This window comes from Grammomys surdaster, unplaced genomic scaffold (assembly GCF_004785775.1).
Source record: "Grammomys surdaster isolate TR1022 unplaced genomic scaffold, NIH_TR_1.0 125807, whole genome shotgun sequence".
NCBI lineage: Eukaryota > Metazoa > Chordata > Mammalia > Rodentia > Muridae > Grammomys > Grammomys surdaster.
This window is the reverse complement of record NW_021620638.1, coordinates 2,630,359-2,652,569: the sequence shown is the minus strand read 5'-3', so window position 1 is coordinate 2,652,569 and position 22,211 is coordinate 2,630,359. Positions and strand designations below refer to the sequence as shown.

Sequence of the window (22,211 nt, the reverse complement as noted above, 5' to 3'; positions counted from 1 at the left end):
TGTATATTGCTTTTACTATGTTCAGGTATGAGCCTTGAATTCCTGATCTTTCCAAGACTTTTACCATGAAGGGATGTTGAATTTTGTCAAATGCTTTCTCAGCATCTAGTGAGATGATAATGTGTTTTTTTTTTTCCTTTGAGTTTGTTTATATAGTGGATTACATTGATGGATTTCCAAATATTGTACCATCCCTGCATTCCTGGGATAAAGCCCACTTGATCATGATGGATGATTGTTTTGATGTGGTCTTGGATTCAGTTTGCTAGAATTTTATTGAGTATTTTTGCATCAATATTCATAAGGAAGATTGGTCTGAAGTTCTCTTTCTTTGTTGGGTCTTAGTGAGTTTTGGGTATGAGTGTGATTGTAGCTTCATAGAACGAATTGGGTAGTGTTCCTTCCGTTTCTATTTTGTGGAATAGTTTGAAGAGAATTGGTATTAGGTCTTCCTTGAAGATCTGTTAGAATTCTGCACTAAAACCATCTGGTCCTGGGCTTTTTTTTTTTTTTTTTTTTTTTTTTTTGGTGGAGAGACCTTTAATGACTGCTGCTATTTCCTTAGGGGTTATGGGAGTATTTGTTTAGATGGATTATTTGCTCCTGATTTATTTTTGGTACCTGGTATCTATCTAGGAAATTGTCCATTTCATCCAGGTTTTCCAGTTTTGTTGAGTATAGGCCTTGGTAGTAGGATCTGATGATTTTTTTTTTAAATTTCCTCAGTTTCTGTTGTTATGTCTCCCTTTTCAGTTCTGATTTTATTTATTTGGATACTGTCTCTGTGCCCTCTGGTTAATCTGGCTAAGGGTTTATCTATCTTGTTGATTTTCTCAAAGAAGCAGTTTCTGCTTTTGTTGATATTGTTGTACAGTTCTTTCTGTTTCTATTTGGTTTATTTCAGCCCTGAGTTTGATTATTTCCTGCTGTCTACTCCTCTTGAGTGTATTTGCTTCTTTTTGTTTTATAGTTTTTAGGTTTGCTGTCAAGTTGTTAGTGTATTCTTTCTCCAGTTTCTTTTTGTAGGCATTTATAGCTATGAGTTTTCCTCTTAGCACTGCCTTCATGGAGTCCCACAAGTTTTGGTATGATGTGTCCTCATTTTCATTAAATTCTAAAAAGTCTTTAATTTCTTTCTTTATTTTTACCTTGGCCAAGTCATCGTTGAGTAGAGCGTTGTTCAGTTTCCATGTTCATGTGGGTTTTCCATTGGTTTTGTCATTATTGAAGACCATCCTTAGTCCGTGGTGATCTGATAAAATGCAAGGGATTATTTCAATCTTTTTGTATCTGTTGAGACCTGTTTTGTGGCCAATTATATGTTCTATTTTGGAGAAGGTACCATGAGGTGCTGAGAAAAAGATATGTTCTTTTGCTTTAGGATGAAATGTTGTATAGATATCTGTTAAATCCATTTGGTTCATAACTTCTGTTAATTTCAGTGTGTCTCTGTTTAGTTTCTGTTTCCATTATCTGTCCATTGCTGAGAGTGGGGTGTTAAAATGCTCTAGTATTATTGTGTGAGGTGCAATGTGTACTTTTAGCTTTAGTAAAGTTTCTTTTATGTATGTGGGTGCCCTTGCATTTGGAGCATACATGTTCAGAATTGAGAGTTCATCATGGTAGATTTTTCCTTTGATGAGTATGAAGTGTCCATATCTTTTTTGATTAATTTTGGATGAAAGTCGATTTTATTTGATATTAGAATGGCTACTCCAGCTTGTTTCTTGGGACCATTTGCTTGGAAAATTGTTTTCCATCCTTTTACTCTGAGGTAGTGTCTATCTTTGTCATTGAGGTGCATTTCCTTTATGCAGCAAAATTCTGGGTCCTGTTTGTGTATCCAGTCTGATAGTTTGCGTCTTTGTATTGGGGAATTGAGTCCATTGATGTTAAGAGATATTAAGGAAAAATTATTGTTGCTTCCTACTGTTTTTGTTATTAGAGGTAGAATTATGTTTGTGTAGCTATCTTCTTTTGGAGTTGTTGGATGATTACTTCCTTGCTTTTTCTAGGTTGTAGTTTCCTTCCTTGTGTTGTCGTTTTCCTTCAATTATCCTTTGAAGTGCTAGGTTTGTGGGAAGATATTGTGCAAATTTGGTTTTGTCATGGAATATCTTGGTTTCTCCATCTATAGTGATTGAGAGTTTTTGCTGGGTATAGTAGTCTGTGCTGGCATTTGTGTTCTCTTGGGGTCTGTATGATGTCAGTCTAGGATCTTCTGGCTTTTATAGTCTCTGGTGAGAGGTCTGGTGTAATTCTTATAGGTCTGACTTTGTATGTTACTTGACATTTTTCCCTTACTGTTTTTAGTATTTTTTCTTTGTTTTGTGCATTTGATGTTTTGATTATTATATTTCTTTTCTGGTCTAGTCTGTTTCGCATTCTGTAGGCTTCTTGTATGTTTATGGGCATCTCGTTCTTTAGGTTAGGGAAGTTTTCCTCAATAATTTTGTTGAAGATATTTACTGGCCCTTTAAGTTGGGAATTTTCACTCTCATCTATACCTATTATCCTTAGGTTTGGTCTTCTCATTGTGTCCTGGATTTCCTGGATGTTTTGGGTTAGGAGCTTTTTGCATTTTGCATTTTCTTTGACAGTTGTGTCAATGTTTACCATGGTATCTTCTGCACATGGGATTCCCTTTTCTATCTCTTTCATTCTGTTGGTGATGCTTGTTTCTATGACCCCTGATCTCTTTCCTATGTTTTCTATCTCCAGGATAGCCTTCCTTTGAGATTTCTTTATTATTTCTATTTCCATTTTTAGATCCTGGATGGTTTTGTTTAATTCCTTCATTGTGTTTTCTTGCAGTTCTTTAAGAGATTTTTGTGTTCCTCTTTAAGGACTTCTTTCTACCTGTTTAACTGTGTTCTCCTGTACTTATATCCTTCTTAAAATCCTCTGTCATCATCTTTAGAAGTGATTTTAAATCTGAATCCTGCTTTTCCGGTGTGATGGAGTATCTAGGGCTTGCTATGGTGGGAGAACTGGGTTCAGATGATGCCAAGTAACTTTGGTTTCTGTTGCTTGTGTTCTTGCACTTGCCTTTCGCTGTCTGGTTAACTCTAGTGTACCTGCACTCTAACTGGTTAACTCTGTGTCTGACTGGAGTCTGTTTTTCCAGTTATCTTGTTTGTGTCAGAATTCCTCAAGGTTCAGATGTCTCTGTGATCTTGTTATTCTAAGCTTCTGGTTGGAAGAACTCCTAGGACTCAGGGCACCTCTGGGATCCTGAAATCCTACTATTCTGAGTGCAGAGGCTCCTCTAGGATGGCTCAGGATATGATGTCTCCACAGGAACAGACCAGCTAGGTCCATGTTTGGTTTTCAAAGCCTTGATATGTGTTACTATCACTGAGGGAACAAATTTTATTTTACTTAATTTTCAGTGACATAATCTTGATGTTTTCATTGTAACCCTAGCCTTTTTAATGACTGAGCCATTACTCTGGCGTACTAATAGAATTTTTATAGTCACTTGTGGGCAGTGCTTCATTCATCAGAGGGAAAAAAAGTTGTAAGCCACACCCACCCATGGAGATATTTTAAGCCAACCATCAATCACAGTTAATGTACAGTGAGGTGTCTGTATAGCTTATACTTGCCAAGAGTAAAGTCGATAGAGAATGTTGTGTGATGACAGATCAGAAGATGACCAACTTAAAGAGTTGCTTATCCCCGGAAGTATGTGGTGCTGACATTTAGAATTTGGCCCAGCCTAGTGGCCATGTTCTGCGCTGTGCTTTCCCAGGGCAGTCTTCCTCTGTCTTTTCATTTTCCTTGCTAACTCTGCAATACTTATCATCTTCAGTCCTTCTGTTTGCTCACATGATACTATACATCTGCTTTTACATCTGCTGTGGTTCTCTACCATGGGCTTCAGTTTATCCTCTTGTGAAGTGGGTTTCCCAGTGACCTTTCCCTTGACTAATATGCCAGGAACTGTTAGAGCTAGCTGATTTGGACTACCTAACAGAATCTTATGTGATGATGTAGGGATCCAGATGTGAAAGGTTTCTCTAGACAGAATACTTATGAACTTGTCCTAGAAATCAGTCAGTATGTAGTCTTTGTACAGTGTGCATGTCTTGTTGTGCCTGACCTTTCCTTAATGACTGTGAGACACTTCCCTATTGAAGATTCAGCATTTGGTTTTGTGAATTTCCCATTATCATCAAGGAGGCAAATGGGGTAATTTTAAACTGTACTTGTGTGCTTTTGTTGTTAACTGCTATGGACTCACTTTCCTTTTTATGGTTTGCTGCTATGGAGCTTTGTAGAAGGTACATGGAAGCTGTAGTTTTTTAGGAATTGAAGAAAAAGCTACTATGTGATGCTGATAATGGTCACTGAGTTTTGACTTTATTAGAAATACCATGTATGAACATTTTAGTAAATGAACAACTAGCTATATAGAAATATGAAATTCACTTTTTATATTTAATTTTTATAAAATACATCAATAGTGAGATGTTATTAAATTTGAAATTATTTAAAATTAGGGATTGCAGAATTAATTAATGTGCTATAGGCTATAGTTTTCTTAAATGAAATATTAATCATAAACTATAAATGAAATGCTGATCTGGTTATTCATTAGGACACAAACAGATTGGTGAAACAAACTAAAACAAGCAGCAAAAAAATGAATTTACATGCCGATTTCCAGTTTTACTTTTTTTTGTTGTTGTACTCTTAATACATGTTGGCTGGGAAAGAAAATTTTAAGGGTATAAAGTAAGTAAACCAGGTGAAAATAAATATAAGATTCTGACAAGTAACATTTTCCCTATGCTGCAAGTCTATGAAAGAAAGCCTGTGAGCATCGTAGCTTTCTGAGTTCATGCTCAGTGTTGAAACAGCTCTGTTTGGTTTATGTTTTTGAAATGTAAACATTTTCATTTCAGAAAAAGTATACCTTAATTCATGAAGCTGATAATTCATGTCATGTCAGTTTTACAAAGAGCCAAGACACCTGATCATTAATATGTTTTCTTAAAGTGGTACATGCCATTTTTTGTTTGTTTTTAATAGAGTCCTGTGAAGATAAACCAAATCAGCTTGGATGAAAGTGGAGAACACATGGGAGTGTGTTCGGAGGATGGCAAGGTATGTGGGAAGTGGTCATGTGGCAAGTTGCTTGGGTATTGAGTGCTAGCTTTTGCCCACACAAGTGACAGGATGTTCTCTGCTTACTTTATACCTGTGTGCAGAGAGCCTTGATTATTCTTTTTCAGTATTGGACTTGTTTTTGATTGCTCATAATTAAAATAAAATATATTTTGCCCAAATGTGCCTTAGGAAAAGTAATTACAAGAATGTCAATAATCTAACTAGTATTAAGCTGATTAACAGCTGTGGCAGGGTGACGTGTCTCCCTTAATCATTACTGCTGTGCCACTTTGAGTTCAGTGACTAGTCTGCAGTTCCTTCAAGACAGTAGTTTAATGCTTTTCTGCCATAAATCCACAAAATTGGATTTTGTGGGCATGATTTCTGTGGGCTGGTGGTTTTCATTTTAACACACAAGTTATGAATGTTACTCTTGAATTATAGAATCTTTTGATAAGCAATCATAGTTTATCAGAAGAATAAAGTGTCTTACAATGGCCACATTAAATAAATGTAAAATCGATATATGTACAGTTTTCTAAAAACCTGGCACCTACTTCCTGAACCAAAGACATACATCATTTGTGCAGTGTACAGCTAACAACTATCAGTGCTTCTTGCTGATGGTATGCTGTGACATTTAGTGGCTGTGATGATTGATTTTCCACTTGCAAGAATATCTTCTTTGTTTTTAAGTCGATGGAAGTCTTTTCTAATGTTGGTGTGCAGTGATAAGTGGTAAAATCCTAAGTCAGAGTATTCAAGCTACTTCTCTAAACTAACTGTTTAAGAGAGAATGCATTAAAAATCATTATATAAGTTTATGCATTTCTTAGTGAATAGAGATTTCTTAATATCATTTTTTACAGTTTAAGTTCTGTGAATTCAATGGGACATTAAAGTGAGTAAATGAAAAGCAATCTACTCAGTGCAAAAGAGGTTATACCCATTTCTATCTATCAGCAGTTAGGTAGACACCATTCATCTGTTAACAAGAGCAGTGCAAAAGCTTCAACTCACCCCAAAAGTCTTTTGAAACACAATTAGGATGCTAACTACTTTTACCTTGTGAAATTCTGAGATGAACACGTGTGTGTGTGTGTGTGTGTGTGTAGGTGATTATTGGTTTATGTGGAAGTTGAAAAGAATTACTGTTCAAGCATCTTTGTGCATATACTTGTAAAGAAAGTTAATCTTAGTTTTTTTTTTTTTTTTACTCAAAGGCCAATCATTATTTTTTCACTTATAGCAGATAGCAGTTTCCTTAGACTAGCTGAGCAAGTAAGAGTATTCAGTTTTTTTTTTATTGGAAACATTGGTTAGGGATTCCAGCACTTGGACTGTTCAAGAATTATTAGTGATGTGTCAAAGTCAAATCTTTTAGTTATTCCAACTGCTCCATAGTGTGATGGCCTGAGAGTTCCCAGAGCCCTTTTAGCAAACACTATGCTTTCCTGGCTTAGAAAAATGTCTATCTGTCTTGTTTTTGTAGTTCTATGATGTATTTTAAAGTGTTTTTTTTCATTTCTTTAATTAGCATTAATAGAACTGTATAGAAATCTCTCAGTACCTGTACTTATGTAAGTCAGCCCTGACCAGAAGTCAGTGTTGTGAAAATTGAGAGGCTGTATAAAATGTTGTATAAAGTGATTAGTTTTCAAAGTCAACTGTCTTCGAGTGGCTATTATGGTTTTTGCTTTCATTGGCTTATTAAGACTCATATTCATACGGTTATATTTATTTCACTGCTAATCTTTGATACTTGCGTTGGTTTTTAAAGTCATCATTCTGACAATTGAACTTTACTCATGTTCTATTTCATGACTTTCCAGTGCTCAGCCTGTGAGGTAGGATTTGTACAAAGTGTTTTTGTCGGTAGCTTCATTTTGGTGTCATGAGTTTGTAGACAACTTTCAGGATACAGTTGATTTTCTCATCTGTTAAGGATGCCGTCATACAGAGTATACAAAACAAATTCTGCATTGATAAATTTTTCTTTCAGATTTTAGAGGTAATGGCCTCTTTATTCTGACACGTTGTAGCATACCTCCTGTCAGCCTACTTTTGCTTTTTAACAAACCAAAAATAACTCTTGTCCTTCATAACTTTGAGTCTAGTAATAACAAAACCAAAAATAATAAAGATGACCTTTGTAATTTGGTTGCTGTGTAACATTTAATTCTTATCTGTTGCCATTAATTTAATCTGGAACATACTAACTCTTTTTGATCCATATACTAAAGTATTGTTTTCATTTCAGGAAAGTTTACTTCAGTTATAATTTTGATTATTACTTCAATTCTATTTGTTTTTATTTTTTCAAAGAAATTCAATAACATGAGGCTGGAGGCAGTGTTGGCTTAGAGGCAGAGTGTAGCTGTGTTCCAGCTGCCTTAATGATGGTGTACTTCCTGGTCTCCCTGGTCTCTCTTCTTTGTCTCAGATGGCTTGTGTGCACAAAGGGAAGCCTGCACGGGAAACTTGGGAGTCCTGGCTCCGATGTATATTAATTAACTATCTTTATTTTCAGACTTTCCTTTCTCTTCCATTGTAGTGTGAACTTTTCCTCACTTCCATTATTCTACTTAAACTTTTATTTAGGTGGCAGGATAAACGGATGTTCACTGTCTTAAAAATTCATAGCTTCTAAGAAAAATCGGAGGCATTGACTCACTCCTGGCACACTTGTTTTGCCATCACACTGGTCTTGTGCTTCTGGTTCTCTGAGGAGGGCAAGCAACTTCTTTACTTATTTAATTGGCTTTTCTTCCAACATTAATTTTTTTTCCCCTTTGGATGTGGATGTATTTGCCATTTTGCATTTTTAGTTTTTCTCTGGGTATCAAGCAGTATGGTCTAGGGATTCAGTTTTGAATTACACTACTGTGTTTTTATGTGTTGTTAACTAAGCTTGTTTTCTCCTCTGTATGCATCAGTTTGTTTCCTTCTTTGTAAATTGGGATAATTATACTGAGTCCCGACTATTATGGGGACTCAGTGAATTAGCTTCAGCCACTTGGGAAAGTCCCCAAAGAGAAGGCCCATGTGGTAGCTGTTAACTGCCCTTTTAATGCCAGTTACCATCACTCTCGTCATCACCCTGCTGTAGCTTCAGAGATATCTTTCCTCTTGTTGAAGTTTCCAAATAGCCTTTGGATTTGGATTTTTCCTTTGGCTTCTTTGCTATTAGGACATATAAAAATGCATTGGTTTTTTTTTTCTCCCTTTGAGTCTTTGGAATGGTGTTCTACACATTTTAAGTATATTTCTGTTTTTTGTTTTTAATTTATCCTAGCTAGAACCATGTTAGCAGACAGATTCAGTGCCTGGCAGACACTTGAAGAGCCTGACTTGATATGTTTTTGAAGTTGTAGTAGTTACTTTCTGTTTCTGTGGTAAATTGTAACCGAAACTAACTTGGAGAGGGAAGCATTGATTTGGCTGTGTCTGAGTCTATCACTGAAGGAACTCAGATTAGGAAACTTGAGGTAAGAACTGAAGCAGAGACCATGGAGAACCCTGCTTACTGGCTTGCTTCCCAGCTTGCTCCTCACGGTTTTCTCAGCTTATTTTCTTGTATAATCCAGGTCCACCTGTCCAGGAGTAGCACTGTCTACAGTGTGCTCTCATATCAATACCCTCTCATATCAATAATCAGTTCCCCAAATTCACCACAGACATGTTCATAGGCCAACTGATGAAGACAGCTCCTCGTTTGAGGTTTTCTCTTTCTAGGTGACTCCTGTTTATGTCAGGTTGACTATATCTAGCCAGCATGGAGTATTATAGAATCACTTTCTTATATCGAAAAGAAAGGCCCTCAGATGAAGTAGATCTTTGACTTGAGGAATTTGGTGAAGTGCTTAGATAGAAAGAAGTGAAGCTTCTCTTCTGACCACTTTTAGTCTCAAATGTTCTGCACTGATGAACAGGATGGACAACAGTAATCTCTCCTTTTCCTGCTCGAGATAGATGAAGTGCCAGCTCACAGGAATGCCCTTGGCCTACCTCCTGACCTGTTGTTGTCTGGAAGCTAGGAGGGTGCTGCAGTGCTTTGACTACCTTAGTCATAGTTCCTGGGTATGTGGCGGGCTACTGCCTGATAGTACAGTTGGCAAATTGGTAGAATTTCATGGTAAAGTTAATCACAAGCCCTCTCATCTCATTCATAAGGGCGTTAAGGCATGTTCATATCTCTGAAATTCATGTGGCTCTCTTGTAAGACTTTTCAGGAGAATGGCTGTAAGCCACTTGTTGGAATTCTTATTCATCCATTCATATTCATATTCATTTTTCTTTCTGTGTCTCTCTCTTTGTTCCTCTGCCTCCCTCCCTTCCTCCCTCTCCCTTCTTTCCTCCCTCCCTTTCCTCTCCCTACACACACACACTAGAAGTTTTTGTGGCAGGTTGTTAGAACTGCTATGGCGAATATCATTTTCAAAGAAAACTTTCTGTGGTGACCTTTAATTTTATGATTTTTATCTCAACCTTGATCTTTCTTGAAGTCAGTACTCTAGGCTATCATTGACTGAATTCCCTGTATTGATTAGTATTATCTTCCGTGACCAGTAGCCAAATAAATAAAGAATATGGAGAAAAGAAGTAGAAGTGCTATGTAGTGTAACTTGTGAGTGTGTAGCCTAGAACATGACATCACTGAAGTGAAGCAGAGTGTCCAGCTGTAGTTTTACAGAAGACTGTAGGACTGTCACTGATATTATTGAGATGTCACTTATGAAGGTATGGGAATTTCCTTGTGTTTCTGTATGCTCAGTTAAGCTTCCTGTTAGTAATAGTGCATCTGGAGTGGTGGTGGTGTTATCTTGTTTTTAAGAAAGGGTCTCATTTATAGCTCAGGCTGGCCTGGAACTTGAGATTCTCCTGCCTCAGGTGTGTGGCCAGCTTTACCAGTTGTTTCTTTCTCAGTGTTCTTTAACTGTAAAAAGGCACTCTGAGGCTTGTCAGGGACAGCTCTGAGGGCCAGTGCCTACTTTTTTTGGAGCTTGTTTGCTTTGTCCCCTTGTGTTTGTCACATCTGGGTTTCAGTCAGTAAGTAGGTTCAAGTAAGGATAAAGTGCTGGTCTTCAGGAGATCATGGCTCACCCAGCTTCTAAGTGGTACTTATCTCTATTCGAATGAATGCCCTGTTTCCTTTATTTCTCCTCCCATGAAAGCTCTCTTAGTTCAGACGCAGACTCCTCATTCTTCACAGTTTGAGAGCCAACTTTTCAGTGTTGTTATCCCATTCAAAAGCTCTTCTCTACGTTCATGTGAAAACGTACTTTCCTTATTTGCAGATTTTACATTGTCTGCCATGATGTCATCCTATAGGAGCATTGGTACACTTGGATTCTGGTCACATCTCTTGATTTTAATGATCATACAAAGGTCTTTAGCTCATCAGCAGAATTGTCTCTTGAACAAGCACCTTGGTGTGGACTCTGACATCCCTAGCAGCAGGTCTTCAACCTCCATTGAGTATTATCAGTTATGACCATTACAGATACCACTTCAGCCGACCAGAAAGATAAGTAGTTTGTCTAAGGTGCGCCTACAGTTAGTCCTCCACAGCAGGAAGAACAACAAAGATTTGCTTATTTGAGTCAAGGTCTGTGTATATAGCCTCAGACTGCCCTCAAATTAACAATTCTATTTCATCTTCCTGCTTGTTGGATTACAAGCATAGGTATGTTCATCACAGATGCTGAAAGATTTTATTTTCTAATGCCTGAACTTGTTTATTGAGAGAATTCTCTGCTTGAAGCTTAGGTGAATGAATCATTCATTCACAACTTATGAATATTAAAGCAAGAAAAACATTGAGTTTGCATAGTCTTTATGAGTACGAAAAATGAATTTGTTATTTAGAATATCAAAGTTTCATTAGACTCTGTTGATTTAACAAAATACTATTAGACTTGGCAGTCTTTAACAAGGAAACATTATTTCTGATAACACTGAGCATATGAGGATCCAGGCTTCAGTGTTTGGTGAGGAATGTCCTTACTGCTCTCAGAGTCCTCATTGGTTTGAAGGATGCATTAGTGTCTGAAAGCAGGCAGTCACATGTGCCTACTTAGCTTCTTTTATTCCTTTATAATGGTACTGGGGTACCATTCCTGCAGGAACATCCTGCAGAAGGCCTTCCCCCATAATACCATTACTTTGGACATTGGATTTCAACAGAAAAATCTCAGGGATACAGACATTCAGACCAAGAGCATGTGCAAATTGCCTCATGGTGAATTTCTACATAAGTAAAGAAGTGCTATTAGAGACGAGAAAGAGAACAAACCCATCCCAAGTGCTGGGGCAGTCAATAAGATCCTAACACCATCATTAGTTCTGTTTCTGTTAAAACTCTTAGGCTTCTGGTAAGAGTATGAATTAATTAGAACCAGTCTGCTGTGGCTGGAGAGATGGCTTAGTGGTTAAGAGCTGTTGCTCTTCCAGAGGATTGGGTTCAGTGCCCAGTACCCACATTCTGGCTCCCAACCAGAACTGATAACTCCAGCTCCAGCAGATCTGATGTCCTCTCTTCTGGCTTCTTCTGGCATCAGGCAATCATGTGATGCATGTACATGCATTCAACCAAAACACTCATAAACATTTAAAAAGAATCTTAAATAAATGAAACAAATCTATTAAATATTTTTGTCTGTTAAATATGAACATAATTATAACCTGTGAGTTAACATTCCCACCCTTTATTATATGGGCCTCACACACGTATGTAAGTTAATCAGGAAATTAGGAAAGGATGTCTGCAGCAGCACTGTTCATCAAAGTTCTGATCTGGTGCCAAAGCAGCTGGTCGTCAATGGAAGGAGAACATGAAATGGGACACAGCTGCCAACTTCACAGCAGCTACAGAGAGCCAATCGCTGCAGCATACAGAAAGCTCACAGGGGCACTGCTGAAAAGGGCAGCAGTGGACTGGCATGTGCTTCCATCTGTGCGAGGCTTACATGGCAGTGTAGCTTGTGCACAGTGATAGGCGGTGGTGGGATTCAGGGTATCGCTCACTGAGAAGTACAGTAGAGGAGCTCCTTGGACTTCGTTTCTTTTTGTTTTCTTTCTTCCCTTCCTTCTTCCTTTGTTCCCTCTCTCCCCTTCCAGCCTCTGTTTTTCTCTCTCTTCTCCCTCCCTTTGCCTCGCTTTCTTTTCTTACTTTATGTCTTTTTCTTGGCTTTTTCCTAGGCTGAATTCACTTTTGGTCTTGTAGCCTCAGCCTGTGAGTATGAGAATTACACTGACAGCTGCTTAAATTCTCATTCTTTATCTGGGTGAGAGTTGAAGGGTCATGTTTATGTCACAAATTGTGTCAAGCTAAGAATATGTGATTTGTATCATTTTATGTTCTACACATAAAAATAGACCTAATTATTCTTTATTGTGTTTCTACTGTGACTGATGGAAAAAGTGGGGAAATATAACTGAATAAAACAGTTTAAGATAGCTTGAAAGTAAACACTGATGAGGGGCAACTATAAACTTTCATTTACACACAGAATAGATTCACCATAAGATTGGAATGGATCTCACTTAGGTTATTCTCTTGCCACATCATTGTGTGCATGTACAAGTATGTATGTGTGTGTGCATCCATGTATGTGAATGCATGTGTATATATGCGTGTGTTCATGTTTGTATGTGTGTGTGCATAAGCCATGTATGTGTGACTCAAGGTAATTTCTTTTTTTTTCTTTTTTTTTTTTTTTTTTGGTTTTTCAAGACAGGGTTTCTCTGTGTAGTCCTGGCTGTCCTGGAACTCACTCTGTAGACCAGGCTGGCCTCGAACCCAGAAATCCACCTGCCTCTGTCTCCCAAGTGCTGGGATTAAAGGTGTGTGCCACCACTGCCCGGCTAAGGTAGTTCCTTCTGCCTATGAGAAGAAAACAGTTCTATTAGCCTGTGAGAAGTTCATAAAAGAATGTTAGCAACTTGTCTATATCTGCTTCATTTCTGAAAGTTTATTGTCTGTTTAATAAACCTGCGGTGAGTAAAGGAAATTCTATCCATGTGATGCTCGTAAAGGCTTTTTTATTTTCATTTTAACTATTAGAATATAATTACACTGTTTTCCACTTTCCTCCCTCTATCCTCTCCATATACCCTGCCTATATGCGTTATTCTTTAAGATGCTTGTAAGAGCTTCATTGACACAGAGTGCTCTACTCTGATAGGATAGTTTGCACTGGGTACTTCACAGGGGTCCCAGGGACTTAGACTCGTTGGAATGTCCCACTTTTTGTTTCCTTTCTTTCCTTTTCTTTGCTGACTCGGCCCTCTCTGTCACGGTCATGATAAACTGATGTGCTCTGTTTACTTCTCAGCTGCAGGTCTTTGGACTGTATTCTGGAGAAGAATTTCACGAGACTTTCGACTGTCCCATTAAAGTAAGTATTTAAGCAAGTTTTCCCTCATGAGTTTTCTTCCCTAGATGAGGATGATTGTAGAAATGGAGACACTGTTCATCCTGTTACACAAGTATCTGTTCAGTCCATTGTATGCTGGTGCCACTTGAATGTCAAGACTGAGACCAGATGCAGAGATTGTGACTTTGGTCTTACTCTGTGCTCTGGAAGCTTTTATTATTTGGGTGTATTAAATCAAGCTCGCTCTCTCTCTCTCTCTCTCTCTCTCTCTCTCTCTCTCTCTCTCTCACACACACACACACACACACACACACAAACACACACACTTCCCATTCTAACTAAGATGACAGGGTCGTAAACAATCATAAGTCCTGAGGTATAAGAAGTCATGCTTAGCTGGTTTTTGTTGGTGGTGCATTTTGTTTTTGAGTGGTAGCTTTATAGATTGAGTAATGTCTGACCAAGCTTTGATATAGCGGCAGGTGTAGATGGAAACTGGCCTTCCATGTGGAAAAGCATGGGAGAAATGGAAAGGCCAGAAAGTTCCAACTGTGTCCAGTAAGTGGAAGAATGTCTTGCTTAGATGTACATGGAAGATGAAAGAGTCAATAAAAGGCCAACTAGAATAGGCCAGATCTTCAGACTAAGGAACTTGGCTTCCATCTCATAGGTCGGTGCCTAAGAACAAGAGCAGCATAGATGGAGCCTGGCTCTAGCAGTGCTAATGTGACTATAGAGGAGAGATGGCAGGTCTGATGTGTAGGACACAGAGATCAGCTGGAGATATCTATCATGCTAAAGTATCTGTTGTACTCTCAAAGGAGGTGATTTTCTTCACGTGTTTATTCAAATATTGATTGAACAGTAGTACAGGATAGATAAGATCTGACACGTTTTAGAAAATTGACTTTGCCAGAAAGGAAGGGGATTTAAACAGAAGAGCTGCTGGGAAAGAGACAATTTAGAAGGCTGATGTAGTGTACTGAAGAAAGCACTAAGGAGCTTAGTAAAGGGAGTGAACTTGAGTGTTGAAGATGGGGAAATGGATTGAGACAGTTTTCAAGAGGTAGATATTGTAGCCTTCGTGACAGTGGGCTCAAGGATGTTAAAGATGAAGGTGCAGACAGGAAATCCAGTGTTCTACTGTAGGAAATCTCCCCAGTTGTATTAGGTAAATTTGAGGGAAGGCATTGGGAAATTGGTCAGAAATTTTGAGAGCTGGGCTGCATCTGGTGGTTTTACAAAACGTTTATGAATAGGTGCTGGCCTTTGTGGTGAAGATTGTCCCTTAAACACAGTTGGTAATTTGAGATGAGTTAAGAAGAAACCATTTTTAAAGATATTGGCCACTTCACAGCTACAAGGTTGAAAGAGAAGATTGATGTTGATATTCTGGAGCTCTCGAAGGACTGCAGTGAAAATAAAAATAGCCACTAGCCTGAGAGGTAGTTCTTAGGAAGGCTGGGAAAAAATGCAGGTGACTGGAGCCTCGAGAAGAGAGTGTTTCCAGGAGGAGATGGCAGTGCTATTAAAAGCAGCCTGCAGGCAGAGTAGTGTCTAGTGTTTCAACCCAGTGCCTGTGAGCTTGCTGATAGCCTTAGTGAGGACAGCAGCCCCACTGAGTCCCAGAAGATGGAGTCAGAAGCAGAAGGAAAGATTCTTCATTCAAGACATCTGCTCATAAAAACGATGTCATCTGGCTGATACAAAGAAGGCCAGTGTGCAGACATAATGTCCATAGACTATTTTTTGGTTAATAGAAGAATGGGTTGAGAGTGAAGACCAAAAGTACTTGGCAGAGCAGCACTGAGTGGTGAGATTGGCAGCTTAGGGAGGGAGGGTCTGAGTCCTTCCTATGCGTGAGCCAAGCCCTGGGAGGGAGGCTCAGCCCAGCTGATGCAGGCTCAGAGGAGCAGCTAGTGCATCAGTGCTCCTGGCTCATCTTCTGAATCTCTATGGGGTGGCGGTAAGATGTTTTTAAAGAAGAGATGCTCATTATATGTTGTGAGAGAACTTACCAGGCTCTTAGAGGTTTTAAGAATGTGGAGGAATGTAATGTGTGTTTCTGTGTTGGTAGTTAGGATGGGTTAGGGCAGAGCTGAAAAGAACATTGTACTAACAATGTATCACAAAAATGATAGTGTGTCTGTTAAATTACCCTGACAATGGCAGTGTAGAGAATTTATTAACCTGTCCAGTTGGAGGAAGGAAATATATTAGTTAATTATAGAAATGTAAAATACATTCATTCAGCTGAAGGTTTGGGGAGTTTGTGGTTTCATGGATAATTGGGAATGAAAAGGTAAGAAGGGATTAGCTCCTGTACAAGAGCTGAGTATCAAGGGAGCCAGGCTGACTGGAGCCTTTCCTCTTACACTTTACTGCTTTTCCTCCTTCACCCACCTTCTGTTCTTGGTGTCATGTGACACAAAGCCACCAGCAGGGGCAGTGTGGGAGCAGCAGCCCTGGAGAGATCTGCAAATGTACTTCCTTACAAATGGTTGAGACATTGCGCACGCACTTCCTTGGTCCATTCCCCTGCATGACTTTAGGAGAGGAGTCTGCTCAGGGAGCCAGGCTTAGCCAGAAGTCAAAAGCCCTTCATTCTTGTGCAGCTTTGATTTTGCTTCAGAGAAGACATTTTATCATACAGTAGCGTCTTCATCAGTCTCAGAGTCTTACCTGAATTCATTGTCCCTGCCAAGATCCAGTTTTTAGATCATGCTGCCCACAAGACAAGAGACGGTCACACACTTTCACCTGTGACTTTTAAACCCAGCTTGGGTACTTTTTCTTTTGTAGATAATTGCTGTGCACCCACAGTTCGTGAGATCCAGTTGTAAGCAGTTTGTGACCGGTGGGAAAAAGGTAATGCTGTGTGTCTCTCCCAGATGTGTGGCCTGTGACAAATGATGATGCAATGAGACCGAGACTTTGATCTCTAGGGTACTTGCAGCCTGAGTTAGTCAACACCTTTGAGGTAGGGAACAGCTGGTGTGTTGTAATGAATGGCCTTTCCATATAAAGGAGGCAGCATTTAAATGTAACAAAGTCATTGTATTAGGGATTGCTGCTCTTGCTTGTGACAAACCTCCTATAGGGAGAGGAGAGTTACTGCTGCTCTAAAGTGGCACATTCATGGCGCGCTGTAGGATCTCTGTGCTACTCAGAACAGTGAGCAAGTAAAGCTTCCTCAACGTCTTTCTTTTTATAGAAATAATAAATCCTGAAATTAAAGAATCATGGTGATTGTTTACCAGTTATTTTCTATTTTATAGCCATAGTTTTAAAATATCATTTTTATAACAAACACTATCACATACTAGAGATGACAATATTACTTTGTATACAACCGTTCAGAAAGAGGTAGCCTGAGTTATTTCAGTAGTGATGTAGCTGTGAGTTGACAGCTTTGAGACGCACTTTCCAAAGTATCCAGAATATTCTATGGTGTGAGTTACCTGCGCTCTCCTAGTGCTCTGATATGACACGGAGTGAGGTGGCAGGAAAGAGCGCTGTGCATCTCCTCATTCCCAAGGCCATGTGGCACAGAGTGGAGGTCACACTGATTTCTTCTAAGCAGTTCCCCTTTCTCCTCCCGTCTTGCAGCCCATCGTCAGCCTTTGGTTCACGTCATTCAGAATGCTTGTGTTGTTAGTAATGGAATCATAGACTTCATCTGACCGTCCTTGCCGTAGACAAATTGCCTGCCTAACTTGTGTTTGTCAACTTTGAGAAATAACTTTAAAACCCCTCTTATTTTATTATTAAACAGATTTTGATGAGGAGGTTTTGTTTGCATAAAATCACTTAGCTTTAATTGTGACCCATACATTCTGATAGAATTCAGCGAAGGTAAAGATTTACTAATCTGCTGCCATTTTAAACATTACTTAAGACAGGTTGCTTTCATTAGTAGTTGAATTTAAAGAGTAGCTCAGAGATTGGGTGCTAGCTGAGGGTCTAGGCAAGTACTCAACAGCAATTTATGTTCTGCTCCTGAAACATTCTTGAGCTCTCTTTAGGGGCCATTATAATTCTCCTACATGTTAGGAGCTTCATGAAACATATTTGTGTCCTTTATACATTATTGATTTGTTTCCTTGTATTCATTGAGTGTATTATGTAAATGTATACTTCATAAATTGTAAAATGTTACATTGTTTTCATAAACTCTGATGACATATTTAGTTAAATGGTACTTTCAAAATTTATTGGTTTGGTGTAGTTGTAGAAATCTCCAGAACATCTCTTACTTCTCTGCACATAGTGTACACTTTTAAAGATTGCCTGTGCTACATGGTTTTTGCATTATTGTCTTTTGTTGAAGTAGTTGCATTTAATTGAAGATGTAGTATTACTTTTTATTTGCTTATTATTTGCTTTGATACAGGGTTCTTAGAATAAGGTATGTAAACTAGATTGGCCTTGAATTTACAGAGAGCAACTGTCTTTCTCTACCTTACAAGTGCTGTGATTAAAGGCATGTGCCACCATGTCTGGGTTATTAAATATATCTTGCTTTAAAATTTTTTTTGTGTATGGTTGCTTTGTTTGAATGTATTTCTATGCATATCTGGGCTAAGAAATGTATCTTTTTAGAAAAATATTTTATACATATGTTTGTATGTATGTATATATGTATTTTTCCTGTATGTATATATGTATATGACATGTGTGCCTAGTGCCTTCAGAACCTAGAAGGCATTAGATGCCTTGGAAGTAAGAGTTACAAATCATACAAACCACCATGTGGATGTTGAGATATAAACTTGTGTCCTCTGGAAGAATAGCCAGTACTCCTAACCATGGAGCCTTCTATTCAGCACCTTAATTTTTTTCTTTAAATAAGAAAAAACATTTATAGCTGTTATTACGTAGTAATTGTTATTTTTTAACTTTTTATTGGTTTCGTGTGAATTTTTCACATCATGCATTCCAATTCCCATTCATCTCCCCATTCTTTTTTATCCTCTATCCTTACAACCTACCCCTCAAAAGAAAATAATAATAAAAATTGAAGCAAAAAAAAAAAAACCCAGAACAAAACAACAGCAACACACACACACACACACACACACAGAAGCTGTAGTGTGTTCAATAGTATACCCTTTTGCCCACCCAGCTTTATTTACAATGTTCATTACAGTGAGTCGCTGGTCTGCTTTGAGGCCTCTGGGTTCTGCTACACTATACTGGATCCCCACCAGCACTCCTCTCAGATATCCTGTTGTTTCACTGCATCAGGAAGACCCAGCAGACTTGGATCTGCAGGACCAGTCCCTTCATGTGTACCATATTGAGATGGACAGACTCAGAGCCCTAGATGGATCTGGATCTGGGTGATAACTAAGCGAGTCAGCCTGTCCCCTCTCCCAGTTTTTGCTCTTAACCCCTAAGTCTTTTCATCCCCCTTCTTGTAACTTTCCTTCTGACAGATTCCCATGTATCTATCTACCTTACCACCCCGTGGTTTCTCAGGACATCTGGACTTACAGTATCTTCCCTTCCAGTGACCAGATGCATTTCTGTGGTATCCGGTAGTAGACGCCTTAGATCATTAATCTGTGGTCATCTTTGCAAATGAAATTGTCTCTCAGTCCCCTCTTTAAAATCACAGCTTGCTCAGTCATCACACCTTTCTTGCTTTGTATTTCTTCACAATGCCTTTTCAACAGCTGGCATGGACTAGCTCTCCCACTCTCCCTTACCCACGTCACCACACAATGCCAGCATAGCTCTCCTGCACTTGGAGCAGCTCCCTGGCACTCCCTGCCACCAGGGCCAGCTATTCTGTGATGCACAGTGCAGTAGCCTGCAAGAGGTTGCCAAGCTTTCCAAAGTGCCATGCCAGTAAGGGTTGAGGCCAGCTCTCTAGAGTGCCACAGCTAGTAAGGGGTGGGGCCAGCTCTCTAGAGTGCCACAGCTAGTTAGGGGTGGGGCCGGCTCTCTAGAGTGGCACAGCTAGTAAGGGGTGGGGCCAGCTCTCTAGAGTGCCACAGCTAGTAAGGGGTGGGGCTGGCTCTACAGAGCCCTTGGACATCAACATGGTCTCAGGTAGCAGGCCATACCAGGGATGTCCCCATGGCCTTTGGTGGTAATATGAGCCACAGATATTGACATAGACCCCTAATGCTACATGGCCACAGACCCAGATATGTCTCTCAGTGGCAGCATGGGCCAGGACGTCACCATGGCTTCAGGTGGCAGGGCAGGCTACTTACATCATTCCTCTCTGCCCTCATATTTCCATTTCTCCACCCCATATTTGCACATCATAGTGGCTCTGCTGTGGGCTGGCCATGTATTGGTGGGCCTCTGGGTATCGTCCACCTGCCTGTGCCACATGGCAGCAGCAGACCTCTGAGGTAGTGACTAATGTGAATAGTTAATATTTTCTGGAATATGTCGACAAACTTTTAAGAGTTATTGAGTTATAGAAGTTTATAAATGTTGAAAAATGAAGAAAGCAAAGACTGCATTGGTCCAAAAGCAATTCTTATTGCTTTAACTGGAGTTTTAAACTAGCACAATAAATTCACACAACAATTTGAAGAGTCTAGCCTTTAGTAATTATTGATAACCTTCGTATGTCATGGGCACCAAGAGCCTACTAAGTAGAGTAGGAAGCAGATGATGTAGAAGGAAAGAAAAGGAAAAAACTGACTAACTGAGAGGTTAGAATCAGAAATGACTTGACATTCAAAAATTAGAGAAGAACTGCCCAGATGTTGGTGTGATGTGTAACAGGAGTTTTACCATGAGAACACTGATCTATTCTGCAATCCTTTACATTATGAGCCATCTTCTGTAAACAGGGTTGACGTAGCCCATAGGAAAAGTTTCCTTATTCATAGGGAACAAGGAAAGCAGGCAGGAAAGCAAAGGTCTGCTATTAAGATATGTGGGCTATTCATAAGAATAATGAGACACTCTATTTAATATTTAGTTGTTTAAATATTTTTAAAGATTTCTTTCTTTGTTTGTTTATTTATTTATTTTATATGTGAGTGTTTTGTCTGCACACCAAAAGAGATTGTCAGGTCCAATATAATTGTAGTTAAATGATTTCAGGCCATCATGTGGATGCTGGGAATTGAATTCAGGACCCTGTAAGAGCAGCCAATTTTCTTAACAGCTGAGCCATCCCTCCAGCCCTCAGTTGTTTAAATACTATTGTCGTAGTTGCTGTGAAGAGACACCATGACCAAGGTTAGGGCTGGTATATAGTTTCAGAGGTTTAGACCATTGTCCATCCATTTCCATCATGATGATGACGGAAAGCATGGCAGCATGCAGATAGACATGGTGCTAGAGAAACTTAGAGTTTTACATCTGGATCAGCAGGCAGCAGGAATAGAACTGGTTTGAGCTTCTGAGACTTCAAAGCCCACTCCCTAGTTATAGACCTCCAATATAGGGACACCTGTGCAAGGCACACCTCCTAGCAGTGCTAGAGCTGGTTTGAGCTTCTGAGACTTCAAAGCCCACTCCCTAGTTATAGACCTCCAATATAGGGACACCTGTGCAAGGCACACCTCCTAGCAGTGCCTCTCCCTATGGATCTATGGGGGCCATTTTAATTCACACCACAACTATTAAAGTTAATTCCTTAAAATATCACAAAGTGGTTAAAATTTTCATTTCACATTTGTGCCACATAAATATAGGAATGTGCAGGAAATTCCAGGGATGACACAGCCCTTCTCACTTGTTTAAAGTGCTAGCTCCTTAGTTTAGGGAGATGATGGCTTATCCATAGTGGACTAGGTAGGAATAGTAGGCCAGAGTGTATTATTTTTCTTTCTTTCTTTTTTTATGTTTAGAATTTTTTTTTTGATTCCCAAGAAAACTTCTTAGTAGAAGTACTATAGTTAAATCTGTGGACTCTACTGCTTGACACTTGAACATAAAAAGCATATTCAAAATCTGTTTTGTTTCCATGTTAAAAAAAGAAAGAAAACAAGAAAAGAAGCCTCTCTTCTGAAAGTGTCATCTGAGGGGGCTCGAACACACAGGAACTAATAGAATTTTACACAAGTAGTAAGTCTGATAAATGAGCCTAGGCAGGGACTTTTGGCTTTAGATGTAAAGCTGCTAAGTGTGTCCTTTGTGGATGCCTTTCTCTTTTCTTTTCCTTTCTTTTCCTTTCTTTTCTTTTTCTTCTTTTCTCTTTTCTTTTCTTTTCTTTTCTTTTCTTTTCTTTTCTTTTCTTTTCTTTATGTATGGCTTTCTTTGTCAGCAAGATAAGCTTAGCTTTATACAGCCTCTACCCTTGAACTCTGGAGTACCCTTCACTGATCACTGATTCCACTCCTTTCACAAAGTGTTAGTTCATGTGACACTGTTCATAGCAGGGTTCATTGTTAAATGTGAGATAGTTAGCTGCTTGACATTGTTGTGGGATAACGTGAAGGTACCTGGGTGCAGACGCAGGTTGCTTTATATGCTGAAAAATGTCAGTCAGCAAACACGGAAAGGACCTTCTAAATGAAATGAGGACAGCCACTTCCCTGTTCTAGGTTGGACACTTGTGGTAGGTCTTTGTTTTGTTTTTTAGTTTTGTTTGTTTGTTTGTTTGTTTGTTTGCAGAGTGTGGTTGCATCATATCCTGCCTGTAGGGTTCCCAGGATTTTGACACTGCTATGTACATTGTTGTGTACAGTCCAAGGATCAGCTGTCTAGGATAGTTGTGAACACTGTCATGGGATGGTCTGG

The 22,211-nt window shown here is 39.1% G+C and overlaps 1 protein-coding gene across 2 annotated transcripts in view; it reads left to right on the top strand.

Annotated features, from left to right (window-relative positions):
* The window catches only part of Vps41 (VPS41 subunit of HOPS complex), a 151,308-nt gene that overhangs the window by 56,528 nt on the left and 72,569 nt on the right, over positions 1 to 22,211 (top strand). For both annotated transcript variants that reach the window (XM_028789244.1, XM_028789245.1), the window contains exons 5-7: positions 5,038 to 5,112; positions 13,452 to 13,514; positions 16,296 to 16,361. In XM_028789244.1, the coding sequence (XP_028645077.1) occupies positions 5,038 to 5,112; positions 13,452 to 13,514; positions 16,296 to 16,361 (204 nt within the window). The remainder of the gene's footprint in view (positions 1 to 5,037; positions 5,113 to 13,451; positions 13,515 to 16,295; positions 16,362 to 22,211) is intronic.